This window comes from Gasterosteus aculeatus, chromosome 11 (genome assembly GCF_964276395.1).
Source record: "Gasterosteus aculeatus chromosome 11, fGasAcu3.hap1.1, whole genome shotgun sequence".
Classification (NCBI taxonomy): Eukaryota; Metazoa; Chordata; class Actinopteri; order Perciformes; family Gasterosteidae; genus Gasterosteus; species Gasterosteus aculeatus.
The window spans coordinates 6,192,495-6,210,416 of record NC_135699.1 but is presented as its reverse complement, the minus strand read 5'-3'; the positions used below and the strand labels follow the sequence as shown (position 1 = coordinate 6,210,416).

The 17,922-nt window shown below is 47.4% G+C and overlaps 2 protein-coding genes across 7 annotated transcripts; one reads left to right on the top strand and one right to left on the bottom strand.

Annotated features, from left to right (window-relative positions):
- The first annotated feature begins 207 nt into the window (after positions 1–207).
- Positions 208–8,256, top strand: tefb (TEF transcription factor, PAR bZIP family member b). Of its 4 annotated transcripts, none has more exons than XM_078084656.1 (4): positions 208–467; positions 3,820–4,407; positions 4,635–4,807; positions 5,006–8,256. In XM_078084656.1, exons 1-4 carry the CDS (start codon positions 365–367, stop codon positions 5,219–5,221), a joined length of 1,080 nt encoding a protein of 359 aa, XP_077940782.1. In that variant the 5' UTR covers positions 208–364; the 3' UTR covers positions 5,222–8,256. The 4 variants fall into 4 exon arrangements, with proteins under 4 accessions (XP_077940782.1, XP_077940781.1, XP_077940780.1 ...); XM_078084655.1 differs by having other exon boundaries at positions 4,605–4,807; XM_078084654.1 differs by lacking the exon at positions 208–467 and adding an exon at positions 2,797–3,166.
- A 971-nt stretch (positions 8,257–9,227) lies between these two features.
- Positions 9,228–16,792, bottom strand: tob2 (transducer of ERBB2, 2). Of its 3 annotated transcripts, XM_040190065.2 has the most exons (4): positions 16,490–16,750; positions 16,177–16,362; positions 13,921–13,994; positions 9,228–13,807 (listed from the first exon to the last, which is right to left on the bottom strand). In XM_040190065.2, exon 4 carries the CDS (start codon positions 13,782–13,784, stop codon positions 12,573–12,575), a length of 1,212 nt encoding a protein of 403 aa, XP_040045999.1. In that variant the 5' UTR covers positions 13,785–13,807; positions 13,921–13,994; positions 16,177–16,362; positions 16,490–16,750; the 3' UTR covers positions 9,228–12,572. The 3 variants fall into 3 exon arrangements, with proteins under 3 accessions (XP_040045999.1, XP_040045997.1, XP_077940779.1); XM_040190063.2 differs by lacking the exon at positions 16,177–16,362 and having other exon boundaries at positions 16,490–16,792; XM_078084653.1 differs by lacking the exons at positions 16,177–16,362; positions 16,490–16,750 and adding an exon at positions 14,966–15,089.
- Positions 16,793–17,922: the final 1,130 nt, after the last annotated feature.

Below are 17,922 nucleotides of genomic sequence, written 5' to 3'. Positions count from 1 at the left end.
GATTTCGTGTGGAGCATTTGATGATGTTCATCAGAAACTAGCGCGCTACTCAAACGGGTCACTAGGTGGCGCTGTGCTTTGGCTGAACCGGTTTGTTGTGCCCGCGTTAGGTACCCGCCCCCCTGCCCTCTCACAGGCTGCGCGGTGTGACTGACAAGGCGGGTGCAAATCCTTCGACCAATCAACGCGGTCGGCGCGCGCGACTCCCCTCGCTGATAACGATACAGGTTGTTCGGACAACAGCCGCGAGGAGACTTTCTGCGAAGTCTGTTAGAAGTGAGAGAAGTCATCGGCCGACGGACCGCGAGCGCGTTTCATCCCTCAGGCGGACTCGACTTTCAGGCGTCCGTGGATAACTTTCATCATGACAACTAGCCACTTCATCTGTGGAGACAGGAGCGACGTTCCCGATCTCCTCAAGTCTTTGGCTGAATACCCCTTTTCCCTCCCCGCCTTCGAAGACACCGGTGAGAACATTACCTGTTTGTGTCCTTTCTTCCAAGCTCGTTACGTAATTGGCTTGAGATGTATCAACGAGTTGCTCTCATCTGTCATGTGATTACTGCATTTTTACTCTTTTAACTCTAGCGTTCCGTTATTGAGCTACTTTAACTGCTACGCATGTAGTAAATTACTATTTAGAATTTAGGAATAATTATCCAACCACTGGTAATTCTGTTCCCTAATGGACGCTTTTACATTTGATGCTTGTGTGTTGCTGTTAAAAGTGCTTCATTTAAATGTGTGCAGTACTAGAATGTTCACATGTAGCTGTTGCCACTAAATAACTAGTACTTCTTCCGTCATTGATGTAACAGTGTTATAACTAGTTAAATTACGTATAAGCAACGGTAATTTACCTCCACACTCTTATTATAATAATATAAAATAACAGTTCCCCCTCTCTGTCACACGGCTCCTGCTGCAATCAGCAACTCCTGATCATATTTATTGCTATTTATAAAAAGTCAAATCAGTCATGGATATTGTAGTTTATGCTCTTACACGTTCAGGTGTGTGTTTGCAGTTTCTCCATGCAGACAACATTACATCATTCTGCAACTGATGCAACAACACTGACACAGTCCTCCGTTCACAGTTTCATCACTTTTTCGTGCTTCTTGAAAAGTAGTTGATTGAAAATAGTTGACAGTTTCACGTCTTTCTCTCATGTCTTCCGAATGGTCGCCTTCTTCAGTGAGGCTGAAATTGTTCCTCCTCGGTGTGGCCCTCAGCAGGATGTTGAGTCACCTTTTAACGCAGGGGCCCCGCTTCAGCATCCATGCTCGTGCCAAACATGTCCGCCGTCTCGTGTACCAACTCGAAGCCTATGAGTCTTGTTTTATTGTCCGGTCGAGATATTCCCCATTTGCCGACACCACCTCCACCCCTCTGCTCCTGATTGTAGTCTTTGATTTCCATGCGCACGATTCACAATAGTCATCAACAGGATAAACGTCCTTATCTGATTACATGTGACATATGTACTCCTGTCCGTGTCACTTTGACCTGGCTCACACAGCCGCCTGTGAGAAGACACCTTCCAAACATAACGTACGTACGTTATTTCAACATAACCATCATTACAATCAAATCATTGGTTTTAAATCCCCTGTTTTAATCAATAATGTAAATATTAATACTGTCAATCCTTGAAATTCAAACCAAATGTTGTTGTGCACATTCTCAACAAAACCACGGCTGGACCACAAGGCCATTCAGCCCTGAAGATCAAGGGCACTGACAACAGTTCATTCTAAGAATTGTTATTCTAAGCTAACAGCTGTTTGCATTTGTTGCACTGAAAAACTCCGAGGGGCCGAGGGTTTCTGTTTCAAGAGGCTCTGCAGGATGTTAAGCAAGTGATGAGGAATGGGAACTCTGTGTAATGAAATACTCTGAAAGCTGACTGACAGTGAGGTACTACACACAATTCTTTGTTTGTGCCACATGCGCACACACAGACCAAGCAGACTTTGTGAAAACCCCCACAAATAAGGTGTGAACGTGGGGTGTTTGTGCCGTTTGAACACTGTGTTCCAGAAACCAAACATCCTGCAGGAGAGCGCGACAGTCTCGCGCGTGCACGCGAACGTAGTCTGTACTCTGGTTGTAAAAATGTGCCTTTTTTCATAATAACGGCGGTGTGAAATCGTGGAGCATAGTGACATAAAAATACGGATAGCTTTACAAAAAATAAAGACACGTACAATAAACTTAAACAATACAAATCTAAATCTACAACGATATGAATTGTGGTATTCTCAGTAAACACAGTGAAATATCTGCGCTGGCCGGGGAGGAGCGTGCACTCGCTAAACTTCGGCTCCTCCTGCCAGCTGGGCGCGTGCCCGCTGCGGCTCGACAGCCTCACGTGCTAAATATCCGGAGCCACGCCCCCTGACTAACTGTACCTTCGCGTGAGAACGATAGGGGCGGGGGCACGTGTTCCGACACGAGTACCCGTGCCGAGGGGACATTGTGTTTTTTGTTGTTGTTTGTTTTAGGAAGTATCGAGCGAGCGTGTTGGTGCAGGCGTGTGATCTGTGGTCATGATGAAAGTGTACACACGTTTATAATTTAGTCTGCTTCGCAGGGATGCGGCTCTATGGGACACTTATTATGAGGTCATGTGCCACACCGGCCGGTTCCGTAGACTGTAAAAATAAATGCATAAAAATGTAAATATTGTTGGTCTTCATGTGGACAATTTGCGGCTAACGAGAAGCGCGGTCGGACTGCAAAACACGGGCGGCCCTCACAGCCAATCAGCTTATACTATTCTGCGAGTGGGCGGGGCGTCAGGCTCATGAATATCCAACAAGCGCGCTTGCGGGACAGACAACAAGGGGCTTGTGTTGTGTTGTTTTGCACCCTGAAATCGTTAATAACAGCCCTGGACGCCGCACGCGGGTTTGAAAGGAAGTGACCGTCTGCCCGCCGAGTTGTCGCTCTGGCTTCCCGCTGAAGGAGGCGGGCGACGTGAGGCCATCGATCCGGTCTGATAGGAGTTAAACAGGAACCATGTCTGACAAAGCCGCGGTCACAGTGTCGCTTCAGCCCGGCGGTACGGTCGCTACGAGGGAGCCGCAGAAGTCCTTTCCTTTTGTTCTGAAGAAGATCATGGACATCCCACCTCCCAACATCCTGGAGGAGGGCGACGACGGTAAGGGCAGAATGCGAGAAGGTGCGCTCCGTTTCCCGGTTGGTTTCCGTCACGTTTTATCGACACCGTTTACGTTCACTCGATTAAATGTGCACAAGTCCCGTAGCAACATATCGGACCATATCGTGTCTTTTTAATTAATGGATTAAATAACGGCCGTCCGTCAAACTCGGTTGTCGGAGACACGACATGTGTTGCACGAACCCAGTCACCCTTTATGCCGCGAGGAAACGAGAAAAGAACATGAAGTTCCAGCTCCTCTCTGCTGCTCCTCAAGCAGCGCGCTGAGGATGAGAAGATAACGTGCACGTAAACACGCTCGACTCTCCTCCACCGCATTGCTCTGGTGGTGTTTGTTCCCGGGTTTGTGTGTCCGTGCACGTGAGTGCCAAGCGTGGTCCTTTCTCGGTCTCTTCCTAGTCTACTTTCCAGAATCCTCGTTCAGTCACGGACTCTCCAACCCGCCGACAGGCGTTTTGGTTGGAACCCAGTGTTATTGTTTTGATCACCACTACCACCCCCCCCCCCCCAGCCATGAGCCTTTACTGTGCACCTGTGTGACACGGTGTTGTCATGTGTGCACAGGGACACATTTCCCTCATATCGAGCAGCCATTCGTTTAACCACTCGCCTTTGTCCTGTTTTGTGTGCAGAAATAGAGAAAGAGAAGCTTTGCTCCACTGAGAATGTGGGGGGAGGCGAGGCTGGGGCAGCCAGTGCTGGTGCAGATTCTAGAGAAGGAGGTGGTGGTGCAGGTGGTGGTGGTGGAGTATCAGCATCCTTAACCCCAGCCATTTGGGAGAAGACCATTCCCTACGATGGAGAGACCTTCCACCTGGAGTACATGGACCTGGATGAGTTCCTCCTGGAGAACGGGATCCCTGCCACGCTGGAGGAGGAGGAGCTGCAGAAGACTTTGGCCTCGGTGGGATTTAAAGGCAAATTTGTCCCCAAGGTCACTGCGAGAGCCACTGCTGCTGGCGCCCCCGACGCCACCTCAGCAGTAACCCCGTCTATCTCCGCCACGTCCACGGTCACCTCTGATCCAGAGGAAGAGGCGAGCGTCACTACGTTACAACCAGCCAAGTTAGAGGAAGAAGAATTAGAGGAACAGGAAGAAGAAGAACAAGAAGAGGAGATTGAGGAGGAGGAGGAGGAGGAGGAGGAGGAGGAAGAGGAAAAAGAAAAAACAAAATCTCTGCCTCGAGCGGCAAAAACAGAAGTGGAAGAAAAGAAAACAGGTGAGAAATCTATTATATTATTTGGGATGTGTTTTTTTTAGATGGACAGTTCCCATTAATGATATTCATGTAATGACAACATGAACTAGTGTGCATGAATACACAAAGACAGAAACAAGTCTAATGCGATAGATTTCATATGTATGGAAGATGGCACGACACAAAAACCCAAACCGCCTGTCCCTCCATCCCCATAGAGCGTAACACTCCCTCCCCCGTCGACCCAGAAGCCATCGAGGTGGACATTAACTTCCAGCCGGACCCCACAGACCTGGTCCTGTCCAGCGTACCGGGGGGAGAGCTGTTCAACCCGCGCAAGCACAAGTTCTCCGACGAGGAGCTGAAACCGCAGCCGATGATCAAGAAAGCCAAGAAAGTGTTTGTTCCCGATGAGCAGAAGGTAGGACAACGAAGACGTTATGTGGAACGTCTTTGAATGAATGTCATGAAGAAACATAACTGAACAATGTTTAAGCAAGCAATGTTTACAATAATCCACAAGCCTTGTAAAATTAAAGATCAAAGGTGGGTGGGGGATGTTCTCACAACACAGATGTTCGTTTCAAACCCTCTCCCGTCCCGTCTCTCCTTCCGCCAGGATGACAAATACTGGTCCAGGAGAAAGAAGAACAACGTGGCAGCAAAGCGCTCCCGCGACGCCCGGCGGCTGAAGGAGAACCAGATCACGGTGCGCGCCTCCTTCCTGGAGCGGGAGAACGCGGCGCTGCGGCAGCAGGTGGCCGAGATGCGGAAGGACTGCGGCCGCTGCAAGAACATCCTGTCACGATACGAGGCGAAGTACGGGCCGCTGTAAAGAGCTCAACCCCCGGCCCCCCCCGACCCCCACCTTCCCCACACCCAAAAGTATCAACGATACGAAAAGCAGAACTCCCCTCCCCGCAGAATTCAACGCAGACCCGAACCACCAAGGAATTCCAAATGTCCACTGCGGTCTTTACTGACCTCCCAGTCTCGGTTTTCGAGCTCCAGCCGCCGTTTTTCGAAAACGGCGCCGGAGTTTTGCATACACATTGGCAGGCAGTTGATGGGATGGCATGATGGGAGCGGTGGCGGCAGGAAGGCCCGTGGCGAGCGCCTGGCTCCTACGCTTAGAGAGGAAGGGGACCACTGTCCGACTACTTCCGTGTGGTCAAACGCACGCGGCGAGTCCGGTCGGTCCCGAAGGCGCTCTCGAGTCAGTCAGGAGATATGGAAAGAGAGTCACACACAGATCAGTTTTCATCACTGCACTTCTTCTTCGTGGACCAAAGCATGAGTCCGTATGGAGTCCTGTATTCAGGAGGGTACGCGCTGTTCCGCCCCTCACATTTACGTGTGTCGCGCTCACGCTTGTGTCTGTACTTTTTTATTTTTCAAAGAGCCCGTGGCAGCGTAGGAGGTAACTGAGCACGCGGCCGACTCGCATTCACAGCGGTGCTTCCAGCTCGCAGAGGAAGGGAGCGGGGCGCTTCGGCACGGCAGAGGAGGAGGAGGGGAGGAGGACGGGGGTCCGTTAGCGGCCATGTACACAGTCCTCTCCCTGCAACGAAACGGCCGCGTAATCCGTTCGGGCTCTTTCTCTTCAAGAACACAGTGTGTGTGTGTGTTTTATAGTGGTGGCCGGTATCTTCTTCATACGCCTCCATCCCGGGAGGCAGAGTAGCTCATTTGAGGGAATAACACATGCATGACCTTCCATTTAAAGCTAATGTGATCCAATGTCCTTTTCTACTAACCTCAGATCAGCTTCCACCACACAATATAGTTTTGAAAGAAGAAATACTTTAGCTTTCGCTTAGAAGATGATGTATATTTCCCGAATGGAGTTGTAGGGTTGCTTGTCTGCAGGTTACTGTGGACGGCGGTCGTCAGGTGATTGGCGGTGGAGCGGTATGTCGATGCGTAGGGACGTTTATTTCGCTGCTCACTGCAGATAGAGGGCGCTAGAGCTACTGCCTGCCGCGATGGCTGGATTGATTTTAAAACAAAAGAAAAACATTTAGACGGCCCCAAAGTTGACCGCTTCTAAACCTTGTAAATGAATGATTGTCTCGTGGTCTTTATTTCCCTAGACAGGAAATTTGTCCGCGTCCTCCTTACCAACCAGATACACGTCCTCATATTTGCCAAATAGTCGATGAGTGCTGTATTCATTCTGATGGTAACGATGCGTCTGTTGATTGTGATGTATAACATGTTGGATAATTCCTTTTCGAAGAACAATTCTTCTAATGAAACCAATGCAGGGATATTAATGGGTAACTGTGCTTTTGGATGTTTGTTTTAAAAACAGATTAATATAGTTTTATGGAATCCCCTCCATATAAATATATACGTACAGCATGTGTTTAAAAACACAAAGGACCGGACACACTCTCGTTTACCTCATCCAGCACTTCCTATTTTTAATGGTGAAATGTGAGGTCGGGCTACAAAGTGGTCGTAGTCGAAGCAGAAAGCACATTAAAAAGCAGCTTTGATCCATTGAGGCAAAACCTGGACTGAGTCGCCAAATTGAGTGTTTTGCTGAGTCTGTCTAGATAAGTCGACACGTGACGGACTGTTATGGGACTCAATGTCTTTGGCCGATGCACATTTAGTCATCAGTCGGTTTGTGCTCATAATCGCCGTGATTATGTAAAGAAAAGAAGTGTGGCAATAATACTGTGTCATGAAATGCTCGTTTAATTTCTATGATGATGTTGTATGTTGAGTTGATGTACTAAATAGAAATGCCCCGAAAGTCATTTGTGCTTCCAGTTCAGATCCTCTAGTCTGGGATCCTAATGCATGAAACCCCGTCTTTAGTTTGTTTTTCTCTTGAATATTTTACACCAAGTGTACTTATGTCTGCAAACTATTACTGAAAATTAGATATGAAAGTTCATGGTCTCTTGTACAGCTCAAACGCATAACATCCTTATTATAATGTTAGGTGTTTATGACTCTTCATAGCATTATAGAACCAGCCGTCCAGCGCTTGACCTTGGGCCGAACATCAGCTAAAGACAGCATCTTTTAATCACTGTGTGGATTGTTGTTTATTTAACGAAGATTAATCTATATCTAGATACACTGGATCAGTTTGTGATTTTGTGTTTCTGCTATAGATTCTGTGCTTGTTCCAGTTTCCTGGGAGACGTTTCTTAGCAATGTGTTTTATGTTGCATTGACATTCAAACTTGGCTTTGGCTACATTATGCTGTTTATACTTAAGTATAGTTGATTGCAAACATTCAGTTATTTTTTTACGCTGATGCGAGTCTTTTAGACAGAAGATGATTTATATCACAGAACGTAGCAATTTCCTATTTGCTTTGGCGCAGAGCACCTGGAGCCAGCTGTAACTCTCAAACCTGCTTATAACCGTTTAGCAGGGTCTAAACGATCCAGACCAACACACGCCAAACAGTGCCAACAGTAGGAAGGAAGATAAGCAGTGGTTTGTGTCCGACCTCCAGTCTAAGGTAGCAATGGCCGTCGCACCATCAGAACCACTGTCTGGCCCCAGCAGGCGACTGTTCTCTGCATGAAAAGTGCTGCAATTAGCATCCGCAGGTCCCAACTGCCGCTTTAGCTTCTGGTCAAACTGTTGGCACCAGCTCTGGGTTCTGCACATCAATGACATATCCTTGTTTGCGAATTAAAGCGGCGACAGTACTCATAAAAAAATAAATACATTTGAAAGTATCGATTTTAAAGTGCTTTATTTTCTTCCTGTTCATTTTTTATATAAACATGTTGTTTGTTGTTCTATTGTCCTCAACATGTGTAGGATACATGCAACTCCAGTACCATGTTCTAACAATCTTGTACCCTGCAATTGGAATAAATTGGCATTAAGTGAAATACGTGCTCTTTGTGTGACCTTGCCAACCAGCTGCAGCAGCTCTAATGGGAGACACTGGTTCTGAGACAAAGAAACCGGAGACAACCAAAGGAGGAGAGGGATAAAGACCCTCCTCCTCCTCCTTGATGTTCATGTGCACCATCACCCATGTGCACGTCTCATACACACAGTCGGGATTATGTTTCCCACAGCTTTGATGTTTTCCACCCGTCGTCTCGGCCCTGCTGCTCATCAGTATTCCAGAGGAGTCGGAGATGTTGCGTAACGAGCACATCGGCACACTGGGGAGCAACATTGCGTAACAGCAGCAGCCTCAAAGACTAGGGGTGTGTGTGTGTGTGAAGGAGGATGCAAGGGAGGGGCCCTGCAAACTGGGAAGAGGAGGAGGGGAATCAGGTGATTGGAAGGATGGGTGGATGGGGGAGAGGGCGGGAGGATGGAAGGGGAAGCAAATAAGATGACAGAGAAATAAGGAGAATGGGGATGCAGTTGAAAACATGTGAGTCGAGGGGGGGGGAGGAGGAGGAGGAGGAGGAGGGGGGGTTGGGATGCAGAGAGTGGGCGGTGAAGAGGAGGCGCGCCAAGGAGGAGCCCAGACATGTTCATGTCACACCACTGCATGTCACTATATAGAGACCACAGCCCAGTACACACAGGATGATGACATTTGAAGTAATAACTGGGTGGGTCAGCTGATGTGAGTAATCTGGTTCCTCAGTGTTGAATTTCATATTCCCTTTGAATTATTGATCAAACACAACTTGAGTTTGTTTACTGCGATAAAAGGCTTCTCACAGGAACGCAGGGGTCGTCTTTCCTTTGCGTTTGATGTGCAATATGTTCAACATCCATCTAACTAGGACGCACACAGAGGTGAGAGGGAGCATCTGTAACGGAGCGAAAAGAGGATTTCTCCATCTGGTCACGCGGCTACACCCAGAATCAACAAGCAGCTTCTTTTCCGTGGTTCTTTTTGCCAATCTGTTTTTTTTATTACAAACTTAGAAAAGAATCTGATACAATAAGAAACTGCAGTAGTAACTCCCCATTCTTGGGGGGGAGGGAGGGGGGAGCACAGAAAACAGGTCATTGCATTTCAGTAGTGAAAGATTCAGAACACATCTACAGGGTGTACAGTTCATACAAAATAGGAAAAATAATAAAATACAGGCAGAAAGAAAGCACTATTTATACATCTGGATTTAACTATTTTAATGTTAAATGTTGAACTTCACATAGAAAATAAACTTTATGACAATGAAATATCCCAATGTGCAAAATAAAACGCACACGTCGATATAAGCAAAAGGACATCAGAATACAAAATTCTTGTTTTTTTTCCCTCATTGATGGTCAACCCTGGTTGCAGCATGGCCTGCGTTTAGTCAATTGCTCTGCACGGATACAAGGGGCACAACAGCCTTTACAGTAATCCCTCACATCCTGGGACACCTCGCCAGCCAGATATGTACAGAGGGAATTCTTGTTTGGAATAATTGCACAAATAAGGAAAACAAAAAGTGGTCACGTTGACATTTTGAACACGTACCAGGCTAAAAAAGGTTTTTAAGACAAACACACGCAGTCTGGTTATTTATTTTCCACAAGCCATGTGAACCAGAGCTGACGAACGGATCACATTCACAGGACATTCATTTCCTTCATCCTTCTGAACCTGCTGTAACACGGTCTTCCTAAAGTGGAGAGTTCTTTATTTTTTTTATTCCCAGGTGCAAAGAGGTAGAAACCGCTTGAATTCTTCAGGGTAATTTTAAATTATGGCATTAGATTGCACTGGATAAGGTTGAGCATCTGTGTAAGTGAAGACAGTCTGGGATATATGGCTATAGTATCAGGACCAAAGGACTGGCGGACGACCCACTGAGGCGGGACACATAAGCTGGAGGTCAAAATATCTGTGGGTCCAGGTACTCCGGTAGCAGAGACAAAAAAAAAAAAAAAGGGGGTTGTTCAGTTTGTTATATATATTTTTTTACCCCCCCCCCCCAGTGATTCACTATTCTTTTAGAGGAAAAATAAGGGAATGACCCAAAGATGCATTGAATTCCCATAAAAAGGGGAAATGAACATTGCACTGAAAGATTTTTGGTTTAAATGTACTGCCTATGGGAGTAGTGTTGTCCGGCTGCCCTGGGAGCAGAGAAATAAGTGATATCAGCCATCTTTTCCTACACAAACCCACTGTAAACATTCACAGCTTAAGCTTCAAATCCACCTCGAAGAACAAATACATTTACCCGTCTTATTAGACAAATGCTGCACAAGGTACAATACACATTCAATACTTTATTCTGTACATCTTTATTTTGTCTCAGTTTGCATATATTCATGTTATTTTCTGAAAAATAACCTCAGCATGTAAGAAACTAAACAAAGAATCTGAACATAAGAACTTTGTACATATTCCTGGACTTGTCGCGTCTCACTCATACAAATGTAAGTGATCATTTTGCAAAAAACAAATACAGAAATAAATTACAAAACATAAAACTATAAATCTTTTCCCCCCTCACAATGTGTACCTCTCCACCTATTCCCCTTGGAAAAAAAAAGAAAAGAACCACAAACTCGCATGCGTATGACAAGCTGTCACATTGCAAAACCATCATGAGCACAAGTCAAGGGTCCACGGGGGCTTTTATACAGAAACGTTGCCTGGGAAACACTGAAATAAAAAAGGGACAAGACTAACTGCCCCTCGTCACCAGTGTGATGCCCTTGAATACAAATTAAGCGCCCGTTTGAATCTCTAAAGTATTTCATGGTGGCTTACTAAAATGTGCTATTTCCAAACAGGGGGCAAAGGAACGGTGCCGGCGCTCGTGCCTGTGGGCGACACACAGGTCCAGTAATAAAGTGCTGGACAGCTCGAATGGACATCTGAGAGTTACACTTCCCTGCAGTGACTGACCGACAATCACGTGGACTCTGCTGGTAAATAAACCATTGTTGCACAACAGCAGACTTGCAGAGATCTGACAAGATATCAAAGAAAAGCCAGTGAAGAGCATTCGCTTCTGCATCTTTGTTCACATAACTGGGGGAGACTTTATGATTTTGTTTTGTTTTTTCCTCCCATTGTTGACAGCCACAGATCACTGAAGACTTACAAGGGGATGGGCAGAGAATAGTGTGCGCCTCTGGCTTCAATACCATTTAAGCTCACCAGAAACGTGTTCTGGGTTTCAAAGTGTCGCTCTCGGAGCCGATACTGCTGCTGCGCTCTCCCTCTCATCCGTTTTCATCGGTCTTCCCTTCTCTCTCTCATCTCAGTCTCGCCGTTCCTGCAGAAGAAAACTTCTCCTTCATAGTCAAAGTCACGCTTAGCAATTTAATCACAATCCTACTGCTGCATCCCTTTCGCCTCTTCATCTTCACACACAGCTGAGTGGAATTGTGCATTCTTGCTCGCATTCTCGGTCTCCCCATTTGAACACGTGAAACCATCCCAACGTGGTCTTAAAATACAGATTTATAGTTATTCACATTGACCAAGGTGTCCCCGACCTTCCCGGCTGTGGTTTCCTCTGAGGGCTGCAACACATCTCATTACATCACACTGCCTCAACACCCCAGCGCCGTCTTTCTACTCCCGCCGCTGCTCTCGCTTCATCTCAACTCATGCCAGCGGACAATAAATTGCCTCAAATATATATATACGGAGATCTATGCGCCCCGGCGACGACAGATATCGCGTGAGCACGAGTGACTTTAAAGGGGAACGGGCCCACGTACAAACGATGGGTCTCTCCATCACGCTGAACCACAACAGAGCAGGACTACGCACTCTCACAGCAAAGCCCCCCCACACTGTATTTGTTGCAAGTAGGGCAGAGCAGATTGCAGAGCACAGTGCTGAGCTTTTCCACAGCGTTCGCCCCTGCAGGACTTGGCGAGGTCCTTTTTCACAGCATGACAGTGCATTGCAAAATGGAGCTACACTATATCCGGGTCCATTAAACAACAAGTCAAGAGAGGAAAAAAGAAAAAGGTCCCTCACATTAACATTCAATTTAAAAAAAAAAAGGATATTGGCGACTCAAGGTGGAAAGGACCCCTCCCATAGCAAGCCTACACAGACTATGACGAGTAACAGAAAGGGCCTACAGGGCAGAGTGGGGGGGGGGCATGGAGGAACAAAAGCACATGAATTATTCAGTGGACATGGTTTTGTAAATCTTTGTAGTTAAACTTTTATTAGTAATAATTTCTTAGAAAAAAAAAAAGAAAAGATCTGGAGCGTCGCTGATCAAATCCACCTCCTACAACAATTTGTATGGTTACAAATGAAGGCTTAGTTGGCTAGCACAACGGGCTGGAAGGGCTGGCTCGGGTATTGCAGGTTGTAGCTTCCTAAACCCTCGACAAATGGCGGCTTCTCTATGTAGGGGATTCCTCCGTTGCTGCCGATGGCGCCCGCGCTCTGGGCAGGGGAAGGGCTGGAGAACGGGTCGAAGGACAGGTGGGTGTTGAGAGCGTGGGGGGGTTGGAACGGGCCAGCAAGCGGCTGCAACGGCCCGGTGTCGGCGTCGAAGTAAAGGTGGCCCGGGGATCCTGGGTAGACAAACTCTTTGGCGTTGGGGGAGAGCTGGCTGGCGATGGGACCACCGAGGGAGTGCAGGGACAGGGACAGGGGCTTGTGCTTGAGCAGCTCCGGCGCCGAGACGTTGGTGGGAGAGTGGTCGAGCATCCTCTGGGCGGGCGGCGCGACGGCGCCGGAGCCCCCCGCCGACCCGCCGCCGCTGCACTTCTTCATCTTGGTCGAGCCGAACTTGGTGGCGGCGAAGCTGGCGGTGGTGAACGTGATGGGCTGAGGACGGGCGGCGGGGAGCGCGGGCGCCGGCTGCTGAGCCGAGAGGTAGGGCAGCCCGCCGCTGGGAGGCGACGGGGTGGAGGTGTTTGAGGAGTGGGCGGCGGGGTCGGGCGGCGTGCTGGGGCTGGGGTAGGCGAAGAGCCCGGGGCCCGGCTGGGCCGGCAGCGGCGTGGGAGAGCTGGAGAGCGACGGCATGAGGGCGGGAGACACCTGGCTCCCAATTGGCACGAACACCTGAGCTTCGGGGTTGAAGCCCAGACTCTTGGCCTCCTCCGCCTCCGGTTCTCCTTTGCCCTCTCTGATCAGCCCCTCGGCCCGCTCGCTGCCACAGCCGAGGCCCGGCGGGTCCTCCAGGTAGAGGACCTTCACGGCCCCCTTCTCCCCGATCTGGTAGGACACCTCGTAAGGGTCAATCCACACGCTGAGCTCTGCAGGAACATTTGCGCGCACCTCCTCCGTGTCCAGGCCACTTCTCTTGGCGGCCAACTCCACCACGGGGTCCCTCGGGGCTCCCAGGTGGATGCAGCGGAAGGCGGAGCCCCTGAGAGGCGCCTCTGGGTACCAGTGACCCTGGAAACGAGACATCAGTATCTTCTCCAGCTCCTCGCCGAACAGGTCGGCTCGACGTCGAGGCAGCTTATTGTACAGGTAGGACACGATGAAGTTGAGGGCGACCTTCACCTCCAGATGCATGGCTGCACCGCGTTAGCACCGTCCTGGGAGCAAAGTGATCAAAATGAAGCAGAGGCAACCAAACTGAACTGTTTTTTTCCCCCTCTGGCTTATTGAAAAGTGTATGATTCTCTTAGTGTCACCATGGTAAAGGCACCTTGAAGGCGGGGGCAGCACGTTGCAGGCCGTCTTTCGTGGTCACAAGTATGCAACAACGTTGTCGGGTCCCAACTGTGCAGGAAAAAAAAAAAAAACCAGAGGAAAGCAGTCATTTAAATGGTGATGGATGAGAAACAGAGGAGCTGCTATCCGCCGTGAACAATCAGGTTTACATTTTACGGACATGGAAAGCAGAACAAACAAACCTCAGTAAGTATTTGTAGCTCCTCTTGTTATACATTCAAGCAAATAGTCACATGGTTCACAGCACTTTAATATACCAGAGCTTTCATATTAAATCTATTTGCTTAGTTAACCAATGCAGTTTTTTGTATTAATAAAAGGTACTTTTGGTTGCAATAAAAAGAAGCTTTGGTAAATATGTATCAGTTAAGTGGGACGCTTTATTGATTTAGATAATTATGCGCCGATGAAACGAAGAAATCTGCATGTGAGCGGATCAACATGCTATGAAACAAGATATTTGACCACCGATGGCAAACATTCAAATAAAAATAAAGGACTGTTTTGAAGTGCCTTTTTGAAGCAGCCATAACTAGATTGAGCTCACAATAGCACCTTATGGAACAAAAGTATCTTTTATAAAAAACACTTTATTAAAATGTATGATGATCTGTTTCACTGAGTCTACATGGAAGTATTTTAAAAAGCAGCAAACAAACGAGCCTACGCGCCACTATTTGTATTCAATAAAACACAGCAAACATGCATGTTTTATATATCTTCGTGTCATCGACGGAAGGCTCTCCCGACGCATGCAACAGATGCCGTGTTGTGGGCTTCAGAAATCCTTCATAATGTGAATCCCATCGAGCGCCTCCTGCTTAATGCCAGCTCACAGTCACACAGGGGCCACTCAGCCCCACGCACAGCGAGAACTCACACGCCAAAAGTACAAAAATAAAACCACAAGGTAAAATGGCAGGGCAGTAGTTTAACTTACCAGAACACCATTTCCCACCATGCAGTGCGTGCAATAACCTCCCCCCCCATAGGCATATACACACAAACAATTCACTCACATTCACTTCCCCGCCAGATGGGGCTTTGGCAGCAAAGATTAGGAAGACGGCTCTGAATAAAGACAATTCTAATGTTATTACAGATAAAGCAGCACAGGCCGGATGCCGCTGTGGGCGTGACGGTACAAGACCAGATGTACATTTCCCCCACATTATATGAAAAAGGTGACATTGAGGCAAAGGCAGGGGGTTGGTCTTAACGCACTATAAATAGGGCCCCATTTTGCATCATCAAATGGTGCAAATTCGCTTTCCACTGCCGGAGTTAAAGAGGAGAAGTGACTAGAAAAAGGATCTTCCAGCACACGTGCTCCATGACCTGAAACAGCAACCGTCACTAAATGCCTCGTGTGCACACAAGTTACCTACAGCTGTATTTCCCTCATAAAAAGGAAACTGCAGGATGCACTAGATGTCCAATGTCATCCAATGACATCAAAGAACCAGCTCAGTTAATAAGCACAGATTTGTTGCTCTAAATTGTGAACCACAGACTTCCATTTTAATGAAAAATAATAACAAAAATGGCATGTTCCCGGAATCATAAATCCCCGCTGCTATGCCCACATCTCATATTCCTCACCTGCAGATTTGGGATACAGCTACTAAAAGGCGCTAGATTCATTTTCACAGGGCTGATGTTGCAGCGCCCGAGCAACAGCAGAAAACATAGTGCCATTTTTGTTTACACCGACTCATCACCAGAGCTGCGTGGCACCGCGTGCTGCGAAGTGTCCACCGCACGTCATCGTAGAGGAGCAGCACATCCTCAGCGAGCTTTACAAGCGACCAACACAGCGGATTGACGAAAAGCAGAAGGCCGATGGGATTAGAAACGAGGGTCAAGCACAACATATAGAGGCCTGGCTGACACGGAGACACACACGTGCACGCGCACGCACGCATAACATCAACACAACGGCGTACGACACTATCGGGATTTCTCATTTCCCAGGTTGATATGTATGGAGCCCTTTCAATGGGGAGCATGTTGAACGTATGTAGCGGGTGGAGGTAAATATGCAGGAGGAGGGGGGTGAGCTCGGAGGTGCATCATATCCAGGCTTCCCTGTGTGGTGATAAGGGAACACGGTGCACCTGGGGATCACCGCCATACGCCTGTAGAAAGGACGCAGGTTCAGCGGACGCTCGCTGTAAATGAATGGATCATTATGAAGCGGGGAAGATCCTGCAGGACAGCGTGTGCTTACCGAGCGACGGGGAGAGTAGCTCCTCGGCGTGAACGTGCACGATGGGAAACAGCCGTGACAGCGAGACGGACTCGGGATTGGTCACTTCAGCAAACACACGCAGCGGGGGAACGGACGATAAACAAAAGCGGGGTCGTCAAGCGAAAGGCTGAACCGGTGCGGTCATTCGTTCCAGGCGAAGGATTTCTGTCACGCAAGAAAACAGCAACGCGCACCAATGTTGACAATGAACGCGCGCGCGTGTATTTGACGTGGCCGTGCATTTAAATCACATGAATCCATTTCATGCACCGGTTGATGCTGAATTACTCACCGTTACCGGTGCGCGAGCTTCTCTTGAGCTCCTGCGTTTCTCTCGTAATTCCGGTGCGTATATTCCGAGGCGACTGTGTCGAGCGGTTGATTCAGTCGCTGACCACCGGATGTTGCTTCTCCTTGTTGTTGTTGTTGTTGTTGTTGTTGAACGTCATAACTCCTGCCCCGACTCTCAGATGGCCTCCGGGTTTCCCAGGTTGTCTTCAGCTGACAGTTTGCGTGGAAGGTCCAGAGAAACTTTACTGTTTGACAACCCGGCGTATTTATACGCGGTGACTCGCCCACACGTCGGTGACGGAGGGACTACTTTCTTCAAATGTGTAGTAGCAGCTGCGTTATTGTCTCACAGGATGAAAATGATGCATTATATTCCCCTTTCAGCAAACGAATGGATGTCATCGGTATTCACATTGCATGCATTGTTATTTACCTGCGCGTGGGGTTTGAAAACGACAACAAAAACACACAAAGGTCACTCACTCATCGCATTCTAAATGTTTATTTATTGTCTTCCTCAAAGAAGAGAGGTACAAAAAATCAGAAATTGAGGCAGTTTTTCCCTCTATGTTTTCCTCACGAGCTCTAGTTTAATTTGCGGAGGGATATTTGTAGTTTTCTGCGGCGCTGGACAGTTTGCTAAAAATACAGGCGGTGATGGCAACAGAGTCTCTATTGGCTGAGATGGAGCAGGAACTGCAGATTATTGGACCGCATCGTCCACTCAGCAGCTAAACGGACTTGACTTTTTGCAGAGGCTTGAGGGAAATGGTGTTCGTATTATTAAACGTGGTAATGAGAGAGTTAAATCATGTCAAGTGCTTTGGGGTATTTGGAATTATTGTGTGATGGATTCGAGGAAAAGGAAAATACACATGTACAAAGTGAACCATTTCAAAGGGCCCATAAAAATACCTTGATTCATTTTTACATTTGCTTACTTTGGTGTCATCCAACCACGGTTATGTTATGCCTTCATGCGTGTATTGTCCAATACTGCGTTAAACTATGAAACTATAGTTATAATATTGATTACATTCAATTCAATTCAAATTCAATTCAAAGATGTTATCGTCAAATACACCCCCCCCCCCTGTGTATTGAAATTCTTATGCTTGCCTTTTCTGGAAAGCCGACCAATTTAAAAATAAAAATACAATATGTACATAAATGTACATATTGTAACAGTACAGTACATGTAATGATATCGTGATATTTATATATACACATTTCATTATGAATATTCTAAGATTTTGAGAGGTATTGAGAACTTTGCTCAAGTCAAAGTCACATAAATGTAGCAGGTAAAATGACAAAATAAAAGTCTCTGAAATGAAGTTCAGTTGATGTATAACAGAATTCAAATAGTTTTGTCTTGTTACGTTTTGTTCTTCTTAGTCTGTACATCGGGGGAACAACCGTAGATTCATATGG